The sequence below is a fragment of the Cyanistes caeruleus genome, chromosome 6, assembly GCF_971803275.1.
Source record: "Cyanistes caeruleus chromosome 6, bCyaCae1.hap1.1, whole genome shotgun sequence".
Taxonomy (NCBI): domain Eukaryota; kingdom Metazoa; phylum Chordata; class Aves; order Passeriformes; family Paridae; genus Cyanistes; species Cyanistes caeruleus.
The window spans coordinates 29,428,604-29,450,798 of record NC_141706.1 but is presented as its reverse complement, the minus strand read 5'-3'; the positions used below and the strand labels follow the sequence as shown (position 1 = coordinate 29,450,798).

General features: G+C 44.7%; 3 protein-coding genes across 8 annotated transcripts; 2 read left to right on the top strand and 1 right to left on the bottom strand.

Moving 5' to 3' along the window:
- Positions 1-60: 60 nt before the first annotated feature.
- Positions 61-20,634, bottom strand: KBTBD4 (kelch repeat and BTB domain containing 4). Of its 5 annotated transcripts, XM_086893900.1 has the most exons (5): positions 19,696-20,260; positions 16,362-16,515; positions 4,904-5,524; positions 2,283-2,389; positions 61-1,694 (listed from the first exon to the last, which is right to left on the bottom strand). In XM_086893900.1, exons 2-5 carry the CDS (start codon positions 16,453-16,455, stop codon positions 834-836), a joined length of 1,683 nt encoding a protein of 560 aa, XP_086750026.1. In that variant the 5' UTR covers positions 16,456-16,515; positions 19,696-20,260; the 3' UTR covers positions 61-833. The 5 variants fall into 5 exon arrangements, with proteins under 5 accessions (XP_086750026.1, XP_023783787.1, XP_086750027.1 ...); XM_023928019.2 differs by lacking the exon at positions 16,362-16,515 and having other exon boundaries at positions 19,696-20,634; XM_086893901.1 differs by lacking the exons at positions 16,362-16,515; positions 19,696-20,260 and adding an exon at positions 7,969-8,233.
- On the top strand, positions 8,137-12,461 carry NDUFS3 (NADH:ubiquinone oxidoreductase core subunit S3). The gene is made up of 7 exons (XM_086893904.1): positions 8,137-8,233; positions 8,324-8,386; positions 9,147-9,244; positions 9,506-9,655; positions 10,470-10,595; positions 10,890-11,009; positions 12,220-12,461. The coding sequence occupies exons 1-7, from the start codon at positions 8,188-8,190 to the stop codon at positions 12,385-12,387; spliced, it is 771 nt and encodes a 256-aa protein (XP_086750030.1). The 5' UTR covers positions 8,137-8,187; the 3' UTR covers positions 12,388-12,461.
- Positions 17,550-21,967, top strand: FAM180B (family with sequence similarity 180 member B). Of its 2 annotated transcripts, XM_023928021.2 has the most exons (3): positions 17,550-17,671; positions 19,550-19,617; positions 20,153-21,967. In XM_023928021.2, exons 1-3 carry the CDS (start codon positions 17,605-17,607, stop codon positions 20,594-20,596), a joined length of 579 nt encoding a protein of 192 aa, XP_023783789.1. In that variant the 5' UTR covers positions 17,550-17,604; the 3' UTR covers positions 20,597-21,967. The 2 variants fall into 2 exon arrangements, with proteins under 2 accessions (XP_023783789.1, XP_023783788.1); XM_023928020.2 differs by lacking the exons at positions 17,550-17,671; positions 19,550-19,617 and adding an exon at positions 19,755-19,952.
- The last annotated feature ends 228 nt before the right edge of the window (positions 21,968-22,195 follow it).

Below are 22,195 nucleotides of genomic sequence, written 5' to 3'. Positions count from 1 at the left end.
GCAATCCACAAGAAGTTCAAAAATATTTGTATTTGAAGCAAAGAGAAAAAAACAAAATACTTTGTCTCAGTAGAGACTTTATTCAGATTCTTACCCAAAGGGTTACAGTGCCAACAGAGAGGGGAAGGAAGAAGTGGTCTTATTTCTGTCTTTTCACCAACACTATATTATAATTACAGGTGGGGATTTCCTGTACAGTAAAGGAAGCCAATGCTCTGAAAATGATCTCCCTCTTTATACTAGGTGATGACAGAGCAGTAGGCAAGTACTCAGTTGGTTACCACTCCTCTAGGAGAAGTGCTGAATGTAACCTAAGGGTCCTGGGGTCAGTTCTGGAACCTGTCTGCCAGGCCCTTCTTCTGCAATAGGACACAGGAATGTTTAAATGGGGGTATCCCTGGGGGACACAGTGCACGTCTAACTCTGTGACTGACACAGCAGCAACACGCAGTCTCCTAGGCAGTTAAAACTAGCAGTCTGGCCCAAGGAGAATGTTCTCCATATGCCACAGGATCTTTTAGTAATGGATTGGTTCCAGGATAAAATAGCTATTTGCTGCCGCTTGGGCCTCAAACGCTTATCATCAAGGAATCAAAATAATAGTATTTAGTCCATCTGAAATCTAAGATACAACAGTTTAATATGGTTTTGATAGTGCTATGTAAAAGAATAGGCCCACAGTCAGAAAGCCTGTACTTCCTCTGCACAGGTAGAGGATGGGGTCTTTACTGGATGTTGTGAGCTTGTTGTAGTTGGGACTGGTGCTGAGGGTCGTAGGTGTCTTTGAGCTGCACAGCAAGACACTGTTGCTGTCTTTCTATCACCGGGCCTGTTTAGGCCAGGACAAACTGCAGGTTAGTGAGCAGCACTTTGATGCCACTTGTGACTGTTACAACAGAGGTGGCTGGGTTAAGTTTAAAAGTATTTGCATCGCCCTTTTTATAGCGGTCACGAAAGACATAGATGCTGCCATTGCAGCTGGCAATTTTCCAGAGGGATGGTACTGAGCTCCAGGCATCTGGGAGGCATAGCCGGGTGAAGCTATCCAGCAGGGGATTGTAGCAGAGCAGTGAATCCCCCTCGGCCACAATGAACACCACATCCTTGTGCACAGCAGCGTGCATGCGCCCTGCGAAAGGCAGTACGTATGGCTTCACGTGGCATTTCTCTGTGTTGGTATCATAGCACTGAATGAGCCGAGAGGGCTTGGTGAAGAAGTCTAAGTCGTTTTCCTCCCCACCCAGCAGGTAAATGACACCATTAAGGTTCACCCCTGCAGCTCCAGAGACTGCCACTTCCAACTGGCTGGTCTCTGTCCAGACGTTGTCTCGTACTCTGTAATATATGACAGCATTAGAGAGAGTGTCCTGAAGAGTTTTCCCCCCCAGTGAATATATTGCATCCTTGCTCGGCACGGAGACCAGGGTGTGCTGGAGCCGGTCACGGGGCAGAGGAGCACACCATTCCCAATCTATAGTTGCATTGTTGCATTTCCACATCCGTCGTGGGATGGAGCCACCAACGACATACAGGTCACTACCGTGCTTGCAGGCTGCGGTGATCTGGTGACACAGGCTGTTCTGGCCACTCACACTGATGGAGTCATCGTCAGCACAGTGCAGAGAGACAGCGAGGGAATGTGTACGTGATGACTCCTTTCCAATCAGGTAGATGTGAACATTTTCTCCAATCACCTGAGTGAAAGCAGAAGTGTGTCAGCAGAATTGGTTCTGTTTAGCAACAAACATCAGTGATGCTCAAGACTGATTTTTTCAGTTTAGGACCCACCTGTGGGCCTGAGGTGTATATACCCTCCTTCCCAAATCCTGCCACCCTAACACATTCAGGATTCGGAGCCTCAAGGCCTTTTCAAGATACCATGTATATCTGACACAGTAGAATAGCCACAGATGTCACTACAACACAAGTTTTCCTGGTTTAGGTAAGGGCCAGTTACATCACTGATGGAGTACAGTTGTTACAAGGGGAATACCAAACATCGATTTCTGACCAGTTTATTTGGTAACTGAGGTGAAATAAGTTATTTGTGGCACTTCTCTAATCACCAGTGAAAGCAGCCTCAGGTTAAATGAAAAAAGCTGTCAGTGGGGTTGATATTTATGATACTGAAAGTATCCTCTCACAAGCACCATGAATTTCAATGACATCTGTGTTTTGTGACTTTCAAGTCACATCTGTGAGCAGAATACCCTGCCCTGAGAAGTTCTGTATGTTCTGTAGCAAGTGCTACATCAGCCTCAGAACATAAGGTCTTTTTATACCTTCAGACTCGATCGCAGAGTCTCTGAAAAGCCCGCTCGCTCCTCCTTGTTGAAGTTGATCCAGGTTTCTATGGCAACTGTTGGATTCTGAGAAGATGGAACGCCATCTGCGGTTCAGGGACAGAAAGGCATTTATGATATCTAGACAAAGGTGTATGTACTCGGGAACACCCTTTTCCTGTGGCTGCCTCCCCCCACTCCCACCACAAACCCTACTTTCTGGAGAGGAAAAATAGACACAGGTGTTTATAGATTTTGTCAGGTATGATCAGCACTGCCAGCCAGCCAACTACATGAAATTAATTTGAGGAACTGTAAGAAGACAGAGCTGCCAGATCTTAAGCACTTTGGATGAGTTTCAGCAATCTATTCAGGAATCTACGCCCAAGAGAAAGAGGACATGAAAGAGAAGTTACATGCTGTGTGACAATGACAAATACTTTCTTATTTAATCATTTAGGCAAAAAATATTTTGTTATTGAGAATGTCAGCACCTGCCTTTCTTTCTGGCTGGTCCTAGAAACCTGCCTAGTGAAAGTCATCTACAAAATGTGTCTGAGCACTATCAGGCAGCTGACCCTCATGACTGAGCATCTGGTGTTGCTGCTATCCTCTTAACATTTGGAAATCCCCAATGAGCTATTAGAGCTTTTCTTAGCCATGTGACAGTAGGAAACACTCCACAGACTGCATCAGATTTAAATCTCCTTCCAAACATAACTGGAAGTTTTCATTAAGCCACAAAGTCTTGCATCATCATCATCATCATCAGTACATTACCTAAAAAGATTTTAGGTATTTCCTTCCAGTTTGAAAGCCAGCAATTATGCCTGTGTTCATTGAGAAGCTTCCCTATGAAGACTGATTTTGTAGTCTGTTCTCATGACAAACTGAATTCAATGATGCTGAAGGCACCAGAGAAATTCCAACGCTTTTCTCTACAGTGGAAGGGAGCAGAACAAGTGTGGCACAAAAGCAGGTATTTCAGCTCTGTTTGAAAGGATTCTCATAAGCTAACCATCACATGTAGTGCGTAAATGGAAAAAAATTGGTTTTGAAATTGGTCCTAGAGTGCAACATAATGTAAACTTAATAAATTTCTATTTCATAAAATTAATTATAATCCTTGTCACTAAAAGCTTCCTCTATTTAATTCTCCATTAACTAAACAAAGATGGAGGAAAGGCAAAATAAAAGGATTTTTCCTACAAGAAGTAGGGAAATATTTCAGATTTTAATTTATGAGCTAAGTTGTGGCATAAATGCTGAGTAATGTGATTCTACGCATGAAAATAGATGATGCATGGAAAAAAGTTATACTGAGCAATTGTTTTAATTTAGGACCACAAGAACTAAAGTCCATAGTCCTAAAACTGTTTTTTGTGTGGAATCCCTAGGAAATTAAAGGTGATTGATCTCTACAGTTTCATTTCATGATTTTAGAGTTTTTTTTAAAATGAACTTGCAACTTACTAAAAAAACTTTAGCTAGATAGTGATCAAACTACTCTAAATTTATCACAGTTCTTGAGCTATCAGTACATACACTCAATAGGTCCTTGACTGTAAATTTCTTTAGATGCAATAGAGATAACTGAATACAATATGTAAAGACTCTCATATGGATAGCATCAACTCTCAAGGCTAGTTCAGGTCTTATAGATAGATTTGCCAGTGTTTCAAAGAAGCCAGTCATGATAGGTTTATTTTTGCAACTGCATATAAAACACATGACACACAAAGTCTAGTTACTTACTCAGTTACAAAGAGTAATTAAAAGCAAGAAAAGATGCACATTTGGATGTATGAGCTGCTTCTACATTCTTCCTCTAGCAATGATACATAACAGCAGAAGAATGAACTTGTGACTGCAGCATCCTGGAGAGGTAACAAGTACTGACTGTACCTACTAGGGCAGCAGATCTTTAAGGATTGGTGGAAGCTGGACTAAGTTGTCTATGTGTTGACATGTCCTTCACAACTCTGAGTCATGGCATCCATAACTGTGGAAGACTATTACCTTTACAAGAAGGGCAATTACTGTATTACTCAAGATCTTACAATGCCTCTATTTCAGTCAGTTGAGTGCCTAAGTAATCCTAACAATTACATACAATTGTAAATAACACTAAAATAGTCTAAAAATATGTGCTCAAGCCTTCTTACAGAGGTTGAGTTATTGCATTACTATGTTAAATGATTATGAGCTAAAGGGATAAAAAAGTCTTTCATCAGGTATGTAGTTCTAGTAAGGCTTCTTTGTTTTACTTTTAATGCAAACAAAAATACAAAAATTGTTGGCAGCTGTGTTTAAAAAACATGTAACACTTCTAACCTGTTGACTCAGGAACTGCTGTGAATTTCTGGCATCCTATTATATAAGTCTATTCTGTAAGTCCCTATTCTATAGCTTAGATGTTTCACATCCAGTAACAAAAATAGTTTGGGACTTTTTCTGATAAAGGTATCCAGAATGTTTTGCTCTGCCTTGCTTAGCTAAGTCACTGAATAGACAGTGACTGTGAAAGTTTATATCTTTCCATCTATTTCATTCACTACTTGGCCAGACTCTGAAAGTCTCTTTCTACATTCACATCCTAGGTAGTTTCAAGAAATCCTTACCTGTAAGGATGTCTGTCAGCAGGCGGAGAGGCAGGTGTAGGAACTCCTCTGTCTCCTGCAGCTGAGACAAATGTGACTTTGCACAGTGTTTGGCAGCTGTGTAGAGCTCCATGTCACTGTGTTGATCTGCCAACCACATGACCTGCAGACAGTTTCTAACCTGCACCGTACGGGCCAGAAACCGGGAGCACTCTTCAAAAAGGGCAGTCAGCTGGTACATGTCTGCCACTTCATAGGTTTCCTGCAACTCCTCTGCCCTCAGCTTTACAGTTCCATGGTAAATATAGTCCACAAGGAGCTGAAAGACACTCTCACTAACATCCTGCAGCTCAATCACCCGGTTGTGGGCCTCCTTTAGGTTGGAAGTGAACATAGAACGAAAAAAGCAGCTCTGAGCTGACAGGACCAAACGGTGCAGCTGGAATTCTTTGCCTTCCACTGATATTGTAACATCAGCAAAGAGCTCATCCTCCAAGCATAATTTCATAATACCCTGGGCCACGCGGCCTGAGTGGGAGCGGTCAGTGAAGGTGTAGTTCACAAAGTAGTTTTCTTCTGCAGAGGAGCCTCCAGTCTCTTCTGACGAGTCCATGGTGCCACACAAATCAGACCTCCAGCAATCTGTAAAATCACAATAATTATACGGCTTCCTCTCACCACTAACAAGATTATGCAGTACTTCAGGGTACAGGGAAAAATCAAACATATTGGTAAGAGTCCAGCATATTTTAGACTGAACATAAATAGCACAGCTAGAAACTTGTGCTTGAGCTTCAGAATCTCAAACAGCAAATGAGAAGTTGGCATAATTAAAATTATAATATATACCAAACTTCCAGTACAGTGAGCATCACATCCCAGCAGGGCTGGGAGACGTGCATATCTTCACCACTCATTTCACTGACACAAAGAAATGCATCAAGTTATTCAAGTGGAAAGTCCAGCAACTGCCCTAGGAAACTTGCAAAGCCAAAAAAAGTGGCAGCAGCATATCTGGACTGGATGTGAAAAGGATCACAGTATCATACTAAAAAAGAGCACAGGCAGCAGTTCATATCATCAGGAGGTGTTAATTACTGTCAAAACCCAATGATGAATCTGTATCAAGGTGAACTTGTTTTTACCAAAAAGATGCATGAGATTTTGGCCTGACATCACCACCAGTCCTTCAAGCTAATCAAATGAGACAACTGATGGTTATGCTGTTTGTTAATGTTCCAGTCAACTTCAGCATGCAAAACAACATTTTAGATGTTGTTAGTCACTGCTTCCCAAGTGGAAAGGGGAACAAAATGTAAAAGAAAAAACCTCTCAGCAGGTACCATGGATGTCTGCAGCACTCCAGGTAGTTCATGGGTCAGAAAAGCTTGTGAAACACAGAAGGGCTACTACAGCAAGGAGCTCTTTTTTACCATGGCTCTTGACAGCATTTGAAACAGTTGTCAACCTGCCTTCACTTTAGACTTACTTTTACAACTGAACTACCAGCCATAATGTCTGATAACAGAAATTTCTTCAATTAATAATGAACATTATTTCAAGGACAATGTTTCACAAAGATGTGGTTTTTTTTCTCCAGCAGATTTGTAGCTACTCTTCCACGGTTTATCTTGTTACACATGCATTTTCTTACAATTACTGTGCTTGATCAGGAGGGCTCCTAAGTTCTTTGCTCAAATTCTGTTCATGGGAAGTAGCGTCTACATCCCTAATTGGCCGGACAAGTCCACCTCATCTCTGGTGATAGCCTGCCTTAATTATACTCTTATCCCAATTTTACAGTAGTTGTGGTCTGTCTGAAAAGCAGCTATACAGTAAGTATACCGAAGTACCTGTCTATAAGAGACAGAGGAACTGCAGTCAGCACAGAACACATCAGTACTCTTTCTCCAGCTTTATGAAATATGAGCCTATTCTGCAAATTGGCTTCCACTTCACTTAAAGCTCTTTATCCTCACAGTCAAGGTGCTTAGGAGCTTCAGCCCAGAATGCAGAAGAGACCGCACAGAGCACCAGGATATGGACAGATGAACCACTCTGTCCCCTCGACATGGCAGAAACAGCTGCCCACACCGCCCTGCACAATTCCCAGAGGACTGATACCAAGTCATGAAAGAAATGCCAAGAAGCAACTAAAGACTCCACAAATCTCGCATCTTCCTTGTAGACACCCAGACAAAGCTCCCCTTTGCACCCATGGTATCTCTGCTATAAAGAAAGAGGCATAAAGGACAGTTAACTGTCCCATAAAGCCAAATCACATGCTTCATGCATTCCATAGGCCAAGCTATCAGTGACAGTGGTTTAACCAACACCTAATACACCTCCTTCACAGAATGGCAGAATCACTTAAGTTGGAAAAATCATCTGAGACTACCAAGGCCAACCTAAGGCTGAACACCACCCTTTCAAACAGACCACGGCACTGAGTATCACATCCAGTCTTTCCTGAAACACCTCCAGGGACAGCAATACCACCACCTCCCTGGGCAGTCCATTCCAGTCTCTAATCACCCTTCCTGTGAAGAAATTCTTCCTAACGTCTGGCCTAAACCTCGCCTGTTGCAGCTTAAGCCTGTGTTTTCTCGCCCTGTCGCTGGTTGCCTGGGAGAACAGGCCAACCCTTGTCTGGCTACACCCTCCTTTCAGGCAGTTGGAGAGGGTTATAAGGTCATCTTTGAGCCCTCTTTTCTCCAGGCTAAACTAACACAGCTCCCTCAGCCGCTTCTCAAAGGACTTCATTCTTTCCTTGCTTCATTCTTTCCCTGCTCCTGACAGGGTGGCGGATGCCACGGCGGCGCCCGGGACCGGGGAACCCCTAAGGACAGCTGACAGCGACCCCACGGTCTGAGGCGGGGAGAAGGAAGGAAGGAAAGGAGGCCGATCCTCGGAGAAACGCAGATTCCCACCAGGGCCGCGCTGACGCTGTGCAAGGCTCAGCGCTGGCTCAGCCCGGGGGCTGCCGGGTTCCGCCGCCCTCCGCGCCCACACCTCCCGGCGCTCGCTGCTCCGTCCCCGGGCCGCCGGCCGCGCTGCTCCCCCCGGCCGCGCCGCGCGGCACCCACCTGCGGCGCCTCCCTTCATGCCGCCGCCCCGGGCTGCCCCAGCGGCTGCTCCCGGCCCTCACCCTGCGCCAGGCGCCGCCGGGCACTCGCCGATTCCGCCCACCGACCCGGAGCCGTCCCCGGGAAGCTCTTCGCGCGCTTCCGCCCCCGGGGGAAGCGCGGCGGCGGCGGCGCTTTCCGCTTCCGCCCCGTGCCCTTGCCCGTCTGTGTCCCGGCGGGATGTGGGCGGCGGCGGCGCGGGGCCTGGCTCGGGCCGCGCTGCGAGGTGAGGCCGCGGGGGCTCGGGGGCTGTGCGGGGGCCGTGCCGGGCCGGGCCGGGCGGTTGGCGGTGAGACGTGTCCGTTTCTCTCTGCAGCTGGCGCGGCACCGGCGGCGGCGCGGGCCCGGCTGGCGGGGAGCTCCGCCGCGGACACTCGCCGTAAGTGCGGGGCCGGTTTGGGGGCGGAGGGGGCCCGAGGCGTGCGGTTGTGCCGCTGCCAGCCGGCGGGAGGGCACCGAACCGCCCTACGAACGTTCCTGGGCGGTGGAACCGCTTTTGTGAGCGTGTCGGGAAAGGGTTGGTCCGGTCACCCGAAAACCCCACATGGGCAGAAAAGTGGTTATGTTGGTAACCATGCTTGCTCTGGGCTCCCGTGCTTGCTCTGGGTTCTTGTCTGCATCCTTTCTCAGATGCAGGGCCAAGCCTGCTTTTTCTGTGCAAAGCTGTGCCTAGGCAACAGCTTCATAGTCCCTCATTGCCCTGACTCTTAAAGGCTTTTTCAGTCGTAACAGTGAAAAAACACATCCCAACGACATGAGCTCCTAGAGTGTTTTGTTTATGAGGGGCTTGCTTAGATGTTGACACATCCAGCAAACCCAGAAAACAAGGCCCTTTCTAGACCCGGGTTGAATGACATGAGCAGTTCCTAAGTTCATCTCGGCTGCCCTCTTTTTCATCTGGCTATTTACTCCTCCATCTGCTTGTTGGACAATTCATGCTGCTCTTCGGAGTTGACAAAATTTTAGCACTGACACAAATTTCCTTCATTATCGAAGTGTCTAGTTCCACCTTCCATGTAACACAAGTATGTTGCTATAGTGCAGTCTCTGACAGACTGGTCAAATGGAGTTACTACTCTTCTTTCTGTAGCCTTCTGTATTCCCTATCATAATCTTGGAAACCTTGTTTTTCTCCTTAGCTACTGTCAGACCAAAAAATGAAGTAGAACAGAAGCAGCTGTGTGCTTTTGGGGAGTACGTGGCTGAGATTCTGCCCAAGTATATCCAGCAAGTACAGGTAGGTGCTGTTCAAGAAATTGTTCTTGTGGCAGGACAGGATCCAGTGATCACACAACTTTTTTGTTACCTGTTCAGAGAAGTTCTGGGGGAGAAAAGGGCCAGAATTCCATGAAAAGTACTGCTGTTGTTAAGTCCCTTAATCTGATGCCTTTTTGTGTCTGCTGTGTCTCTTTGTTTGAGTGTTCTGCTGAAATCAGCATCATGTTCAGTCCTCTTGGTGTTTGTACTCACGCCCTTCCCACTGCTCTGTTTTCATCAGGTGACCTGTTACAATGAGCTGGAACTTCTGATCCATCCAGATGGGATCATTCCCGTCCTGACCTTCCTTCGTGACCACACCAATGCTCAGTTCAAATCCCTGGCTGACCTGACTGCTGTTGATGTCCCGTCTCGGCAGTACCGCTTTGAGGTAGGAACTGCTCAGAGGTGCAGTACTTGGAGGGCTTCACAAGTGCTGATGGCTGTACGTGCTGTTGCAGCTCTGACCACTTTCTTTGGTTTTTGGCAGTGAGAAAAAAAAAATTGAGAGTTGTAGATAGAATTCTTTAAGTCAAAGGCTTCCAGTTGCTGAAGTAGTGGAATACTTTTTAATTAAATATTTTTCTTTCAAAAATCAAGGTTGTAGATTAATAGAAATATAGATCCTAATTTATTCATCTTTTCCAGTCACCAAGGCCGTATCAAACAAGGCTTTAAAATTCCTTACAAATTTTTGGGAACTTTTTTTCAGTCTGCCTGTAGTATGCATTTCCTTTCCAGAGATTACAATAAATCTCATGAACAGCCTTTGTACTAAACTTCATCCCTGCAGAAGTTGGAAGTGTTCCCTAGTATTCAACTTGCTTGCTGAAAATTAAGTGTATTTTATCTTGGCCTTCTTCCACTGATAGTAATTGCAAGAGTGATTAATGGCCATTTTATTTGAGACAGACCATTGTCAAGTGTTTCCATCCCTCAGAAGTCTCTCTTTTAAGATTTAGTGTCTCTCTTCTTCATCATCAGTCATGATGTCTAAGTCTCTCATAACTTTTGTCACACTTCTAAGGACCAAAGTGATAAGCTATTGGAACCTCAGTCGTAGGAATGTCTTCTAGTGGCCAGCTCTGAAGTGCCAAATGTGATCCTGCTCATAAAGAATATTTGAAATAGTCCTTGTGTGGCTTTGCTTAGGCAGTGGTGTACTGCAAAGAGATCCATAAATGTTGCCTGTTCCTCTGCTTCAGATTGTGTACAACCTCTTGTCCCTGCGGTTCAACAGCCGGATCCGTGTGAAGACGTACACCGATGAGCTGACACCTGTTGACTCAGCAGTGCCTGTACACAAGGCAGCAAACTGGTATGAAAGAGAGGTGAGTGCTGGTGCACTTGGGAACAGAGTTTTTGTGGAGAGAGGCTGTATTTTCACATTTAAAGCAATTCCCCAACGCCCTCAGGAAGAAAGAGAGAAGTGTTTCCCCAGCTGCCTTTTCAGAGTAGGAGATAAAATGGTGTTTGATTTGCTTTTGAATGAATTCCTGCATCAGTTTTGCTGGCACTGTACAAAGCCAGGCATGTAACTAAAATTTTATGGAAATAACACAGGTTATATGGTTTTGGGGATTTTTTCAAATACAATTCAACTAACTTGGCTCCCTTTCATCTAGGTTTGGGACATGTATGGTGTTTTCTTTGCCAACCACCCTGATCTAAGGCGAATCCTCACAGATTATGGGTTTGAGGGCCATCCATTCCGGAAGGACTTCCCACTCTCTGGTTATGTGGAGGTAGGAGACACAGTCATGTCTAAAGTTACCAAGTCTGTCCAATGCTGTTTTCTGAGCTCCAGTACAAAGATGTGACTGCTTTACAATCACTTGTCTGTATTCCAGAAGAGTTATATAAATCTGCACAGAAATTTGAATTATCGCACAAAATATCATCTATGAAAAGGCAGCCTAAGGCTGGAGAAATTGAGCAAATGTTATGTGCTGTTTACCAAAGATACTTGTCAGGCAGGGAAAGTGCTTCTGCTTTCAGCACATTTTCTGTAAGATTAAAGTTTCCACTGCAGAACTGAGTTGTCTAGAAGGATAAAGGACTGAATCGTTCTTGATTCAGTTGGAACTTGACTTTGTTGACTGTTTGTAGGCCCAGATTATAAAACTCTGATTAAACTGACTCTTGCCATTTATTACTTCTGTATGCCAACCACAGGTTAAATGAGAGTGTTTGGTATCTGTCTAGTTTCAAATGACTGCCCTGCAGAAGCAGGTGTATTTGGTGCAGTGTTAAGACTGAGTCGAGTCTCAGAAGTAAAAGAGTGAAGTTCTGCAAAAAAAGAGGCTGTTTTAAGAAATGTAGAAATAAGAAAATCCTGCAAGCAAGGATAAGGCACCATCTCCTGAGCTGGCTTCAGAGATCTGGACTGGCACAGTGAGGATAAAGCAAGCCAATCAGAAATGTCTGGTACTCACCTGCATTCCATCCAGGTTGTCTTTTTCTCCCCTTGTTCTGAGTGTCACGCTAAAAATTAGAACAACTAAAACTACACAAATGCCATATTATAAAGATTCATGAGTGTAGTCCTCAGGCATGCAGGCCCAGGATGGGACATCTTATTTCAGTGACTCAGGAGAAATTCCTTTGTCAAATGACAAATTAAATGTGTTACTGCATGTGACCTTCATGTGGATGGTTAGGGTGGGTGCTCCTGATTCTGGGTGCTTAGTCATGACACCTGAGGGGCATGGGAGCAAAGCATAGGAAGAGGGTTTTCTTGGACACTGCACAGATCTTGGTAGCATCTGGAGAGCTCTTGTTTAGTCATGAGAACTGAAGCTGTGGCAGAGGCCTGTGGGCCTGGATTTTATCATGGATAAGAAGTAGTTGTCTGCAGAAAGGGTTGTCTGGGTCATTACTGGGTCATTGTGCACAGCAGACATGCTGCAGGAGCAGGGTGAAAATGACTGGCCTGTGTTCTTTGTGCTGTTCCAGGTGCGGTATGATGATGAAGTCAAACGGGTGGTGGCAGAGCCTGTGGAGCTAGCTCAGGAATTTCGTAAGTTTGATCTGAACAGCCCATGGGAGGCATTTCCTGCCTATCGTCCAGCTCCAGAAACCCTGAAAATAGAAGCAGGAGCCAAGAAGGAAGATACCAAATAGCAGCGGAAGGAAGTTGATGTGCATCCTTTCTGTTCTAATATAGTATTTATAATAATAAAAATTGATATGAGATACTTGCCTGTTGTCATCTCTTGAATAATGTTTCCAAACTAGATGAAAAGCACAAGGCCCAGGAATGCTAATTTATAATCCTTAGGATCCAGCTGATGGATGTTTATCTGGTGCTTTGAGTTGTCAAACAGGGAATTTGTCTTCTTGGTTTGCAAATTGAACAGAGTGAAAGCATTGCCTGTGGCTGTGTTTCCTGAACACTACTACTGCCAGCAGTCCCTGCAGGTAAAAATCAGAATCTGAGCACTCCCTAGGAGACTGCAGTGAAGCAGCTGTGGATTTTGAGCAATAGGACAGTAGTTTCTTAGCTGCAGGATGAGTGTTGGGAAGACAGTAATAATATGGCAAAAAGGCAAAGTCTTTTTTTATTAGAACCATTTGTGTAAATGGTTCTAATACAGTTCCTGTCAGGACAACACAAATGTACGTGGGTCCAGACCAAAACAGTTATGGAAATCTCTACTATTTCCATGGGGATTAGGTCAGTGCCTTTTCTCCCAACAGGAGTTGCAGGTAACTTCTGATGTGACACTCCCTCAATCGCTTTTTCTTCACAATCAAGCAGTCTTTATTTTCTCCAGCATCTTCAGAGTGTGCTTTTTTTCCCCTGCAGCCAAAAATATGCCCCTCCCTTGCCTCATGGACAAGAGTATGTCTTTTTGTCAGTACTCCAATTATTTTGAGCTCTATGATACAACAACATTACCACTTTCTTTGCTTTTGTGGAAAATCTCATTTTTTTCCAAAAATCCTGGAAGAATGCTATAGTTCCAGTCCACCTACCACCTGTTTGAATGGGATTACATTACAGCAGTCGTCAATTAATGTCCCTTGTCCTTGGTCCAGAAAATGCATAATGCTGTTCTGCATCAGAAGGCTGACAGACTTCATTAAGATCTTAAAACTGCTGTATAAGAGATTTCATAAAATAATTCACAAGCAGTTTGTCGAGATTCCCTGAATCAATACTTAAGTTTTTAAATTGTAAAAGAACTAATTAAAATAAGGGTTAGGGGGAGGTTAGAGTATGGAATGAAGGAAGGGATACAACACCAATAAATTCAATTTAGTAAAAAACCCTATGTGCTGTGACTAGAATGTGATCTCTTTTCAAGAATAAAGGCTGAACTGTATTTTAAGAATTGGGTTACATATTTGTTTCTGCCTCAGCCTTGTAAGCATGGTTATAATGTAAGCTGGTTAATTTTTTTTAAAAAATTATTTTTAAAATTTTGTTTCAGCTGCTATGGCCAGCAGTGTTTGGGATGTAACCCAGCGGTGCTCTCTGGTTAAAATAAATTTGTCATTCACCTTAAAAGTCACAGCTCTACATGGGAAGGAGAAGTGAACATAGATTAACAAAAATTTGGGGTTTTATACAATTCTTAGCTCTGTTTTCAATCTGTCTTCAATTAAGCATATTAAATAGGAAATGAACTTTTAGTTTTTCCTACAAGATGTTCCACAGCTGGTTGTTTTCTTCGCAGTGGCTCTCATAGCATGCTGATGCCTATTGTGCAAGACAGAAAAGTTCCTGGTGCCACTTCTATCACCAAGAAAATTCTTTATAAATCACATTTCCTCTCCATGTTCTCCTTCATCCCAGGTTGCTTGAGACACCACACCAAGACTTATGGTCTATATATTATAAAAAATACATATTTCCCAGTATGATATGTCAGACCGATGGTAGCAGGAACACTAGGAAATTTGCCTTTTAAAATTAATGTTTGTGCAGAGGGAGAATTTGATTGACATCAAGAAATGTCAGACATGATGCCTGTCAAGTTAGACAATATGCAAGGTTTGCTCAAGAATGTGTGTACTGGAAAAGAAGCCAGCCCTATGGGAACAGGCATTGGCTCCAGCAAGTTTTCATTTGTGGAATAGTTGCAAGTGGACCTGAGTCTCTTCTCATTAGTGAAGCCTGGGAGATCAGGAAGGCTGCAATTTACTCATCTAGCCCAGGGCACAAGAGGTTTCACAGCTTCACAGAATACTTGTACACTCTGCTTCCCCCACTGCTCTTGAGCTCCCAAGGCCATTTTGCTCATCAAGCCTGCTTACTCTGGCCTCCTTGTGGCTGGTGAACACTTTGTGCTGGACAAGGCTGTGGTCAACATGGCCAAGCACAAAGCTGTCTTCAAATCCTCTGGCCCTGCCTGTTGCATACCGCCAGCTTCTGCAGGGTTTGTTTGCCTGGGTTGGATTCCCCAGCTGTAGGAGCATGTGGGATGCTATGACTGTACATAACAGATGTAGCTGACTTATAGACACTATACAGAAGAGAGAGATTTTCTGGTACTGAAGGGACAGATAGACTTTAGGTGATAACTCATGGTCACCATGTTGAGCTTCTCCAGCTGAGTAAGTTTTGCTGGTGCTTTCCAGAAATCTGGCATTTCTCCCTACAGGCAGGCAAGCAGACTGTCCTTCCTGAGGATGTGGCTATTGACAATGTCAGGGTGTCCACACACCTCATGTACAGTAGGTACAGTGGGATGGGACCCTCCCTGTCACTTTTACACAGCTCATTATTCCTTCAAGCAGTAGATGCTGCTCACAAAGTGAAACAAGAAGATAAGGAAAGCATTCTTATAAGGACTGGCAGCACCATACCTGGAAAATACCAGTATAATAGAGTTCCTGTCTGGTCACAGTCAGTGCTTCACTTCTGCTTCCTTCCAGCTTCCCTCAAAGTTACCTTACTTCCATTCCAGTAACTCAAACATCACCTTTTCTGGGAGCCATGTATGTGCATCTTCCTTCCCCTCTTTCTTCAATCTTCTTTCTTCCCTGAACATCTGCCAGACAGCCCCAGGCTGGGGAGTAATCTCCTCAAGGTCTGGGCAAGATGATTGAAGCAAGTGATTTCTTCAATTTTATAAGCAGAATTTCCCTTTTGTGAATATGCTATCTCCCTCAAGTTCTACTTCAAAGAAACTTCCTTCCTAAAGAGATTCTTCTGGTGCCACACCTTGTGCCTCAATCAGCATCCAACCAGTTCCTGCAGTTTTTGACCCCTCTTCTCTTGTTCTCATTTCCCATGTTCCTGCTCCAGGAGGTCTTGGCGAAAACGAAAATACCAGCCAAGGTGTCCCTGCATAAACCTGGCTTGTGACATTTTGAAACTGCTCCAACAACAGACGGTATGGCCAGGGGAGTGCAGAGTGGTAGGGCTGTGCTCAGCTGTGAGTACCTGGCAAGGACAAAATCCTTCAGGAGAAGCAGGTGCACTGTCTAACATTGCAGTCTTACATGCAGGGACTTTGTGCAGCTGTCAGAAACTCAGCCTTGTTTCTGTGCAAGTATTGCTACTGTACAGACAGCTAAGGAATATGCTCATCACTCTGAAAATGCCTTTCTTTGTGGGATAGGGAGGTAATTCTACAAAATTCCCCTAGCTCAAAGCAGCATTCACACTGATGCTTGTCCCTCATCTGCCACTACGTCAGTCATCCGAGCAAACCCCCACGCCTCCTCTCTTCTCCCTCCCACCAGTGTGGCTGTCCTCCTCTAGGCACTTCAGCTGCAAGCTGTTCCTAGGAAATTCTCCTGTTGACAAAATCATGTACAACTCTCACAGATGTTGGCCAAAATCCTGTTGGGCAATCCTCTTCATGTCACATGCTGCAAGCTAAAGAGAGGCTGTTTCATGGCCCACGAAGCACAGGGGTTTTTCCACAGCGGCTTCTAGACAAAGTCCTGTGTACAGTGTGACCTAAAAGGGACTTTGGCACAAAGAAGGAGGCACATCAGTCTCACTGCACAGATGGGCCATAAGTGTCTGCCTCTTGGGTAGCTTGTGATTCAGTTTAATAAAAGAAGAAAGGGATGCAACTGAAGAGTAAGCAGCAGAAAATGATGAAAAACAAAAGTAGCACAGTGTGACTTGAACATACCTAAGGCTATGACAGAAACACAGGTCTTGCTTTCAATCCAAACTAACAGGAAGAGTGGCTCTGGATACTGTGGGACCCTCTGTGACTCTTCCATTACGTGCTGCTTCTTTTGTCTGGTTGTGAGTCCAGGTATTGCCAGGTACAGCTACAGATCCTGAAAGTAGCAGAAGATTTGGTTCTTTGCACACAGACAACTTGCCAACCAGGATATCATCCCAGCCCTTAGTATACCATCTGCTGACAGTATGTCCTGTAACTTGCTGAGCAAGGCATGCATTTCAGATTTACCTTCTCTCTTTTCTAGGCAGACTTCTTTCTCCCTTTAACCTGAGGGAGATGGCATTAGTCCTTATTTATACATATAACTGCATATTTGTATAACCCTGGCATCACATACTGTGCCATACAGAGTAGGAATACAGAACAGTTTGACTGGGGATTTGGCACTAATAAACATGTAAATATGTGTAGAGAACAGATGCCTGCTGTAAAGTGAATCAAATGAAGTTTTGTCTGTGTAATTTATAAAATCTAAGGCAGACTGTGCTCACTGTAACCCAGAAGTGCAGTCACAGGAGAGGATGATGAGGTGCTAAAGCCTGAGTCACTTCGATACTTGGTGTTTGTTAGGTCACTGTACTGAGTTCTCCCTCCAGGGTGTTTGATAAAGAACTGAACCAGTGACATTTCTTCTGCCTGCCTGTATGTTTTGGCTGCTACTGCCCTTCCATGAATCTGCAGTCCGCTAGCTTTATCTGTTTGAGACATTCCAGGATTGTTTTCAGATTTTTGAACCCAGGAAAAAGAACTGAAAATGAAGCTAAGGAGGCGAGCAGAAGTGTCGCAGTATGTGATAGAGGCACTGAGCAGAGATGGAAGGGGCTAGGGGGTCCTCCCTTCTTAAGAGGCAAACATATGTAGTGGAATTTCTTACAACTAACCGCTTCCTATAATCATTGCAGTGGAAAGTCAGTCTTTGAAAAGGAAGCTTAAACAATTCTGCCAAAAACATCACAACAAAGTTCTCCAAGTTTCCAAAATATGATGGAAAATATCTTTTGGGGTCAGCAAGTTGAACTGCAAGCCCTTCCCAGGGCTGTGACCAGAAACACAGAAAGATGGATCCATTCCAAGAGAGGCTGCTGGGATCCGAAGCAGCACGGGAAGACGCCCCAGAGAACTGCTGTGGCTTGGGGCGCTGCACTGTCACGGGGCGGGTGGCAGCTGCTCTGGCAGTGCTGCCATGGCCCAGGCACAGCTCAGCGCCTGGCTGCTCCTGTGTGTGTTTGCTGCATCCCAGAGGCTGACAGGTAGGGAGCACATCTGTTAACAACACGCTCCTTGGCTTGGCAAACCTTGGTGCAGTGCCATTTGTGTGATGTTTTGCTGCTCCTTCAAATGTGGCTTGAGGTCTCAGGCAGCTGCACTGGCAAGGGATAGAGCAGGAGCTCAGCTGGGGGAGGTTTGCTGGTGCGGGCAGTGCTACCTACTTGCAGGTTGAAGACCTGAAGGGGAGGATTTTCTTGGGTCTCCACTGAAAAAATAATCTCCTGCAATACCGTTTGTGGATTTTCTATATGCTTTTTGGGAAACAAGACCCCACCCAACCCTGCTGAGGGATAAAGTAAGTAAGGATTTTCCCTTTCCCAGAGGATATTTATGTTATTATTTCAATATATTATTTGTTATGCTTTGTTAAATTTTTCTCCACTCAAAAAATCTACCACTGTGTTTATTATGAGGCAGTTACTAATGATGGTAGTTTGGCACCTGTTCAACAATGCACTGACTCTGCAGCCAGTCAGACATTTCTCAGGAGAGAGATCTGTGAACCTAGAGGATCGGTTACTAGACACAAGACTAGCAAAGAAAATTTTCAGATGATATAATGCTTTCACCTGAGCTAAAAGCCTTGCTGGTACATCTACGGAGGAGTAGGAAAGAGAAGCTACATCCCTGCTCACATTCCAAAGCCACAGCTGGCTTGGATCACAGAGCCTGCAGCTGTGCAGAGAAACAAACCTCTGCAGCCTGCGGGCTGGCAGTGCACTCCTCCAGGCAGCTTGTACATCTCCCTGAAAAGGTCTAATCAAAAATGGAGATATTTGGAAGTGTCTTTTGGTACACATCACACATACATAGTACTAAATAATTTTTTCTTCTTTTTATATGCACCTGCTGACTTTAACTCTGGAGTATTCAAGCAAAATCCTCACTCTTTTTTTTTTTTAATATTAAAAAGCCTTCATCCGTTTAAAAATGAAAAAAAAAAAACCAAAACAATCCCATAAATGTATCAGAGAGCTTACTATTTTATATGATCTTTTTCCATTTCATGTTTCTTAACCTTAAGGATGAGTCTGTAAGAAGTAAAAGAGGGTCTTGGCTACCTCATGACATTGATAACAGAGGAGGGAGGGGATGCAGCCTCTCTCTCACAATCCTGGACCAAGACTGCTTGTGTCTCCTTTTTCACACACACAAAAAGCCAATTAAAATAAATGCAGACAGCTGAAACACTTTAAGTATTAGGAAATGAAAATCAAGCAATTCATAGGATTAATGTGACTATTATATTCAAAAACTGCCATTCCTCTGGCCTCATATCCATTTTTCCCAGATTACACGATATTATGTGTCCCAGCAAGCAATTAGCTGGACATCAAATGAGACATAATGGATCTGACAAGGTTTCTTTTATCCTCACACTCTTCCAGCAGCAGAAGCTTAGGGACAAAGTAGAAAAACCAGGATAAGCATCAGTTTATGTTTCTAGCAGCAGCTTGAGGAGCCTGCCAGAACTCTCCTTTCATCGCACAGCATTACTTTCTCCAGCAAAAGCTGCCAACCAACCAGACCCCATCCGTTCAAATGCTATCCATTCTCAGTGCGAGAGGCTCCTTGCTGCCTCTCTGCCTCTTTCACTGCTGTCAAAGCAGTGCCTTTGCTGCTGTACGCTTCAGCTCTGTTGGCAGGACTAAGGGCCGTGATATCCAAAACCTCGCCTCAACCACTGCTGCTTCTCTTAAAAAGCTTGTTTTGCTTATCAAAATCCCGTGGTCAGCATCTGTCATATTTGGCAGGCTGAGTGGTAGCTCAGGAATGTTGAAGATGTTATTGACAATCAAATGGCAAAAACAGTAAACAGGAAGGTCTTGTGCTACGAAGCTCTGTCTGATGTCTTTCAGATGAACATCCTCACAGCGGCACCAACACAGCCCGTCGTGGCCCAGAGGACGCCGGCATCATGTTAGAGGTCTCCTGAGCACTGGGGGCCCTGGGCCGAGGCACTGTTAGTGCCCATGCTCCCACCTGCCTGCACGTAAAAACTCACCTGTTGTGTTTGTTCTCGTCCCTGACGGATTTCAGGAGCCCCCGGAGAGCGCCTCGGCGATGCCTAGCGGCATTTGTGCTCCCTCCTGCCCCACTCCGCGGCACCTCGCGGGGTGCCCGCGGCGGGACGAGGCACCATCCCCGCTGGGTTTGGTGTCCGCCCCGCCGGCGGCCAAGGCCCCGCGCACCGGGGAGCTGCTGCAGGCGGCACTGCGGGGACAGGAGGGCGGGAGGCAAGCGCTGCACAGGCCCCACGAGGTGTGGGGCTGGTCAGAAACGGGGCGTGTGGGGCTGGCGGAGAAGGACGTGGTGTGGGACTAAGGCCGGCCGTGAGGGAGCGGCCCGCTCTGGGCCCGCCCGAGGTTTGGCAGCACTGCGGAGGGCTTTGCTTGGCAGCGCGGTTGCGAGTGACGGAATTGTGCTGGGCTTTCCGTGACAGCGCTGCTCCTCTCTTGCAGATGCTCTGGGGAAGGCTGGATATTCAGGCCAACGGGACAATCCGGCTGCGGGATGAAGAGCTGGCCTCCCTACGCCCGGCACGCCGGTTCCTGCAGATTTTAGAGGAGGAAGTTCCCAAGACACCGGCGGAGATTGAGCAGCATCTGAGATATTATTCACTGACTGACACTCCCTTGCCCCCGACAGAGTTTGAGCGTCTCCTTTTCACCAGTGTTTACAGTGCCTATCAGGTTCGCTCCATACAGGGTCTGGATAAAACCCCCTGGATTGGCTTTTTCTCTCAGCTGGTTGATGAAATCTTTCGTGACCTGTGCAAGGGGCTCTGCCCTGCGAACACCACTCTCCTCCAGGCCTCCTGGCCTTGGAAGGAGAAGCCTTCACATTTGGCCTCCCTGAAACATTTCTATCACTCTAACCTGGCCAGGACCAAGAGAGACACCTAATGAGGGAACCCACTACAGGAAAGGACACACCTGGCACCAGCTGCATCCTTGGTTATTTTCAATGCTTTCCACACCATGCAGGACTTTCTATAAATATGCCACACCTTTTCGTCCTGCTTTCTGCACTGCACTGGCAACCCTCTCAGGATTTATGCACAAGCTTTTATTTTTAAATGAAAAAAGGACAAAACTGTAAGGTGAATTTCCCCCTTTCCTAATTTTTTTGCTAAGTGGGCTGTGCTGAACAGGGCAGTGCTATTTAGATGTCTTACCTATCTTGGTCACTGATGCTTAGGAGAGATGGCTTGGAAGTATTTTTCCAGGATATTAAGCTGGTGTCATAGCTGACTTCATTTCAGATAATTCCGTTCACTCTCCTTATAGTCTCCCTATGGTTTCAGGCAAATACAAGATCTTTTCTCCTCTCCAGTAGCAGCTAAGCAGGCTTTGTTGTGTTTCATGATATAGGTCAAATATTTAATTTGCTTTTTCTCTTCATGTGGCATCATATTTTATGTGTCAACAGCAATTTCCCATCTCATGTATTAATTTTTCTCTAAAAAGCAACCTGAAAATGTATGTATTCCATGAAGCTTTCTAGTATTTGCATATCATATTTACACTTATGCACAGCTTTGTTTCAATTATCATTTCGGAATATACTTCCTGAAATCTCATTTAAATTCTGAAGGATCCTGACCTAGTTATTTCTTCAGCAGATTTTGCCTGTCTTCTATAAAGTTATTTTCTTGCACAGCCGTGGCAAATTTTACAAACCAAACATAATAATTACATAGTCTCTATCCTCAAAATCAGAAATATAATTATTTTATAGAAAGACATCATTAACATTTGTCTGTCATAAACACTGTGCTGTGGAATTAAATAAATGTAATTATCTCCTCAGGAAGGTTTTGATTTTGGTTCTTGTTGTTTCTACCAGATTTTCTGCTGCCACTATAGGTATATCAATTTTGAACATTCATTGCAAGTGCTTAGACGATGGGACCCATAATTCCCTATCAATATAATTTTTCCATGTTCAGCAAAAGAGGCATGTGTGACCTTCAGAGTGGGAACTGCTAGCTTCTGACCTAGTTAATCTTATTCCAAGCCATTGTAGCCCAACAGATGGACAGGAGAAATGGTAAAGCAGGAACAAGAAGCCTGGAAGCAAGATGCCACAGACAATGGTTTTAGAGGTCAGCTTAGGGTTATGACAGAAGGAGATAGATTTAAAGCAGGTTGTTTGTTGCTGGATTTTTGTTTTGTGTGTTTGTTTCATTTTGGTTTGTGCTTTGGGGTTCTTTTTGTTTGTTTCTTTGTTTCAAGGATATAGGAATTAAAATTAGAATTTTATTTGCAGTAAAACATCTTGTCTCACCTAATGTTCTCATATGCTGCTTTTTTACATACTTCCAATCTTTACCCTTCACCCTTTTACCAAATATGCCCCCAGTCTTCAATATCTAGGACATGTATGGAGTGACAGAGGCAGTGAGGGGCTGCATTCAAGTCCAGTTTGAGCAGAGTATCATCAAAAAGCTGATCTGAGATGGCACTAGTGTATGAAAACATTTGCTGGAGAATGTACAGCCT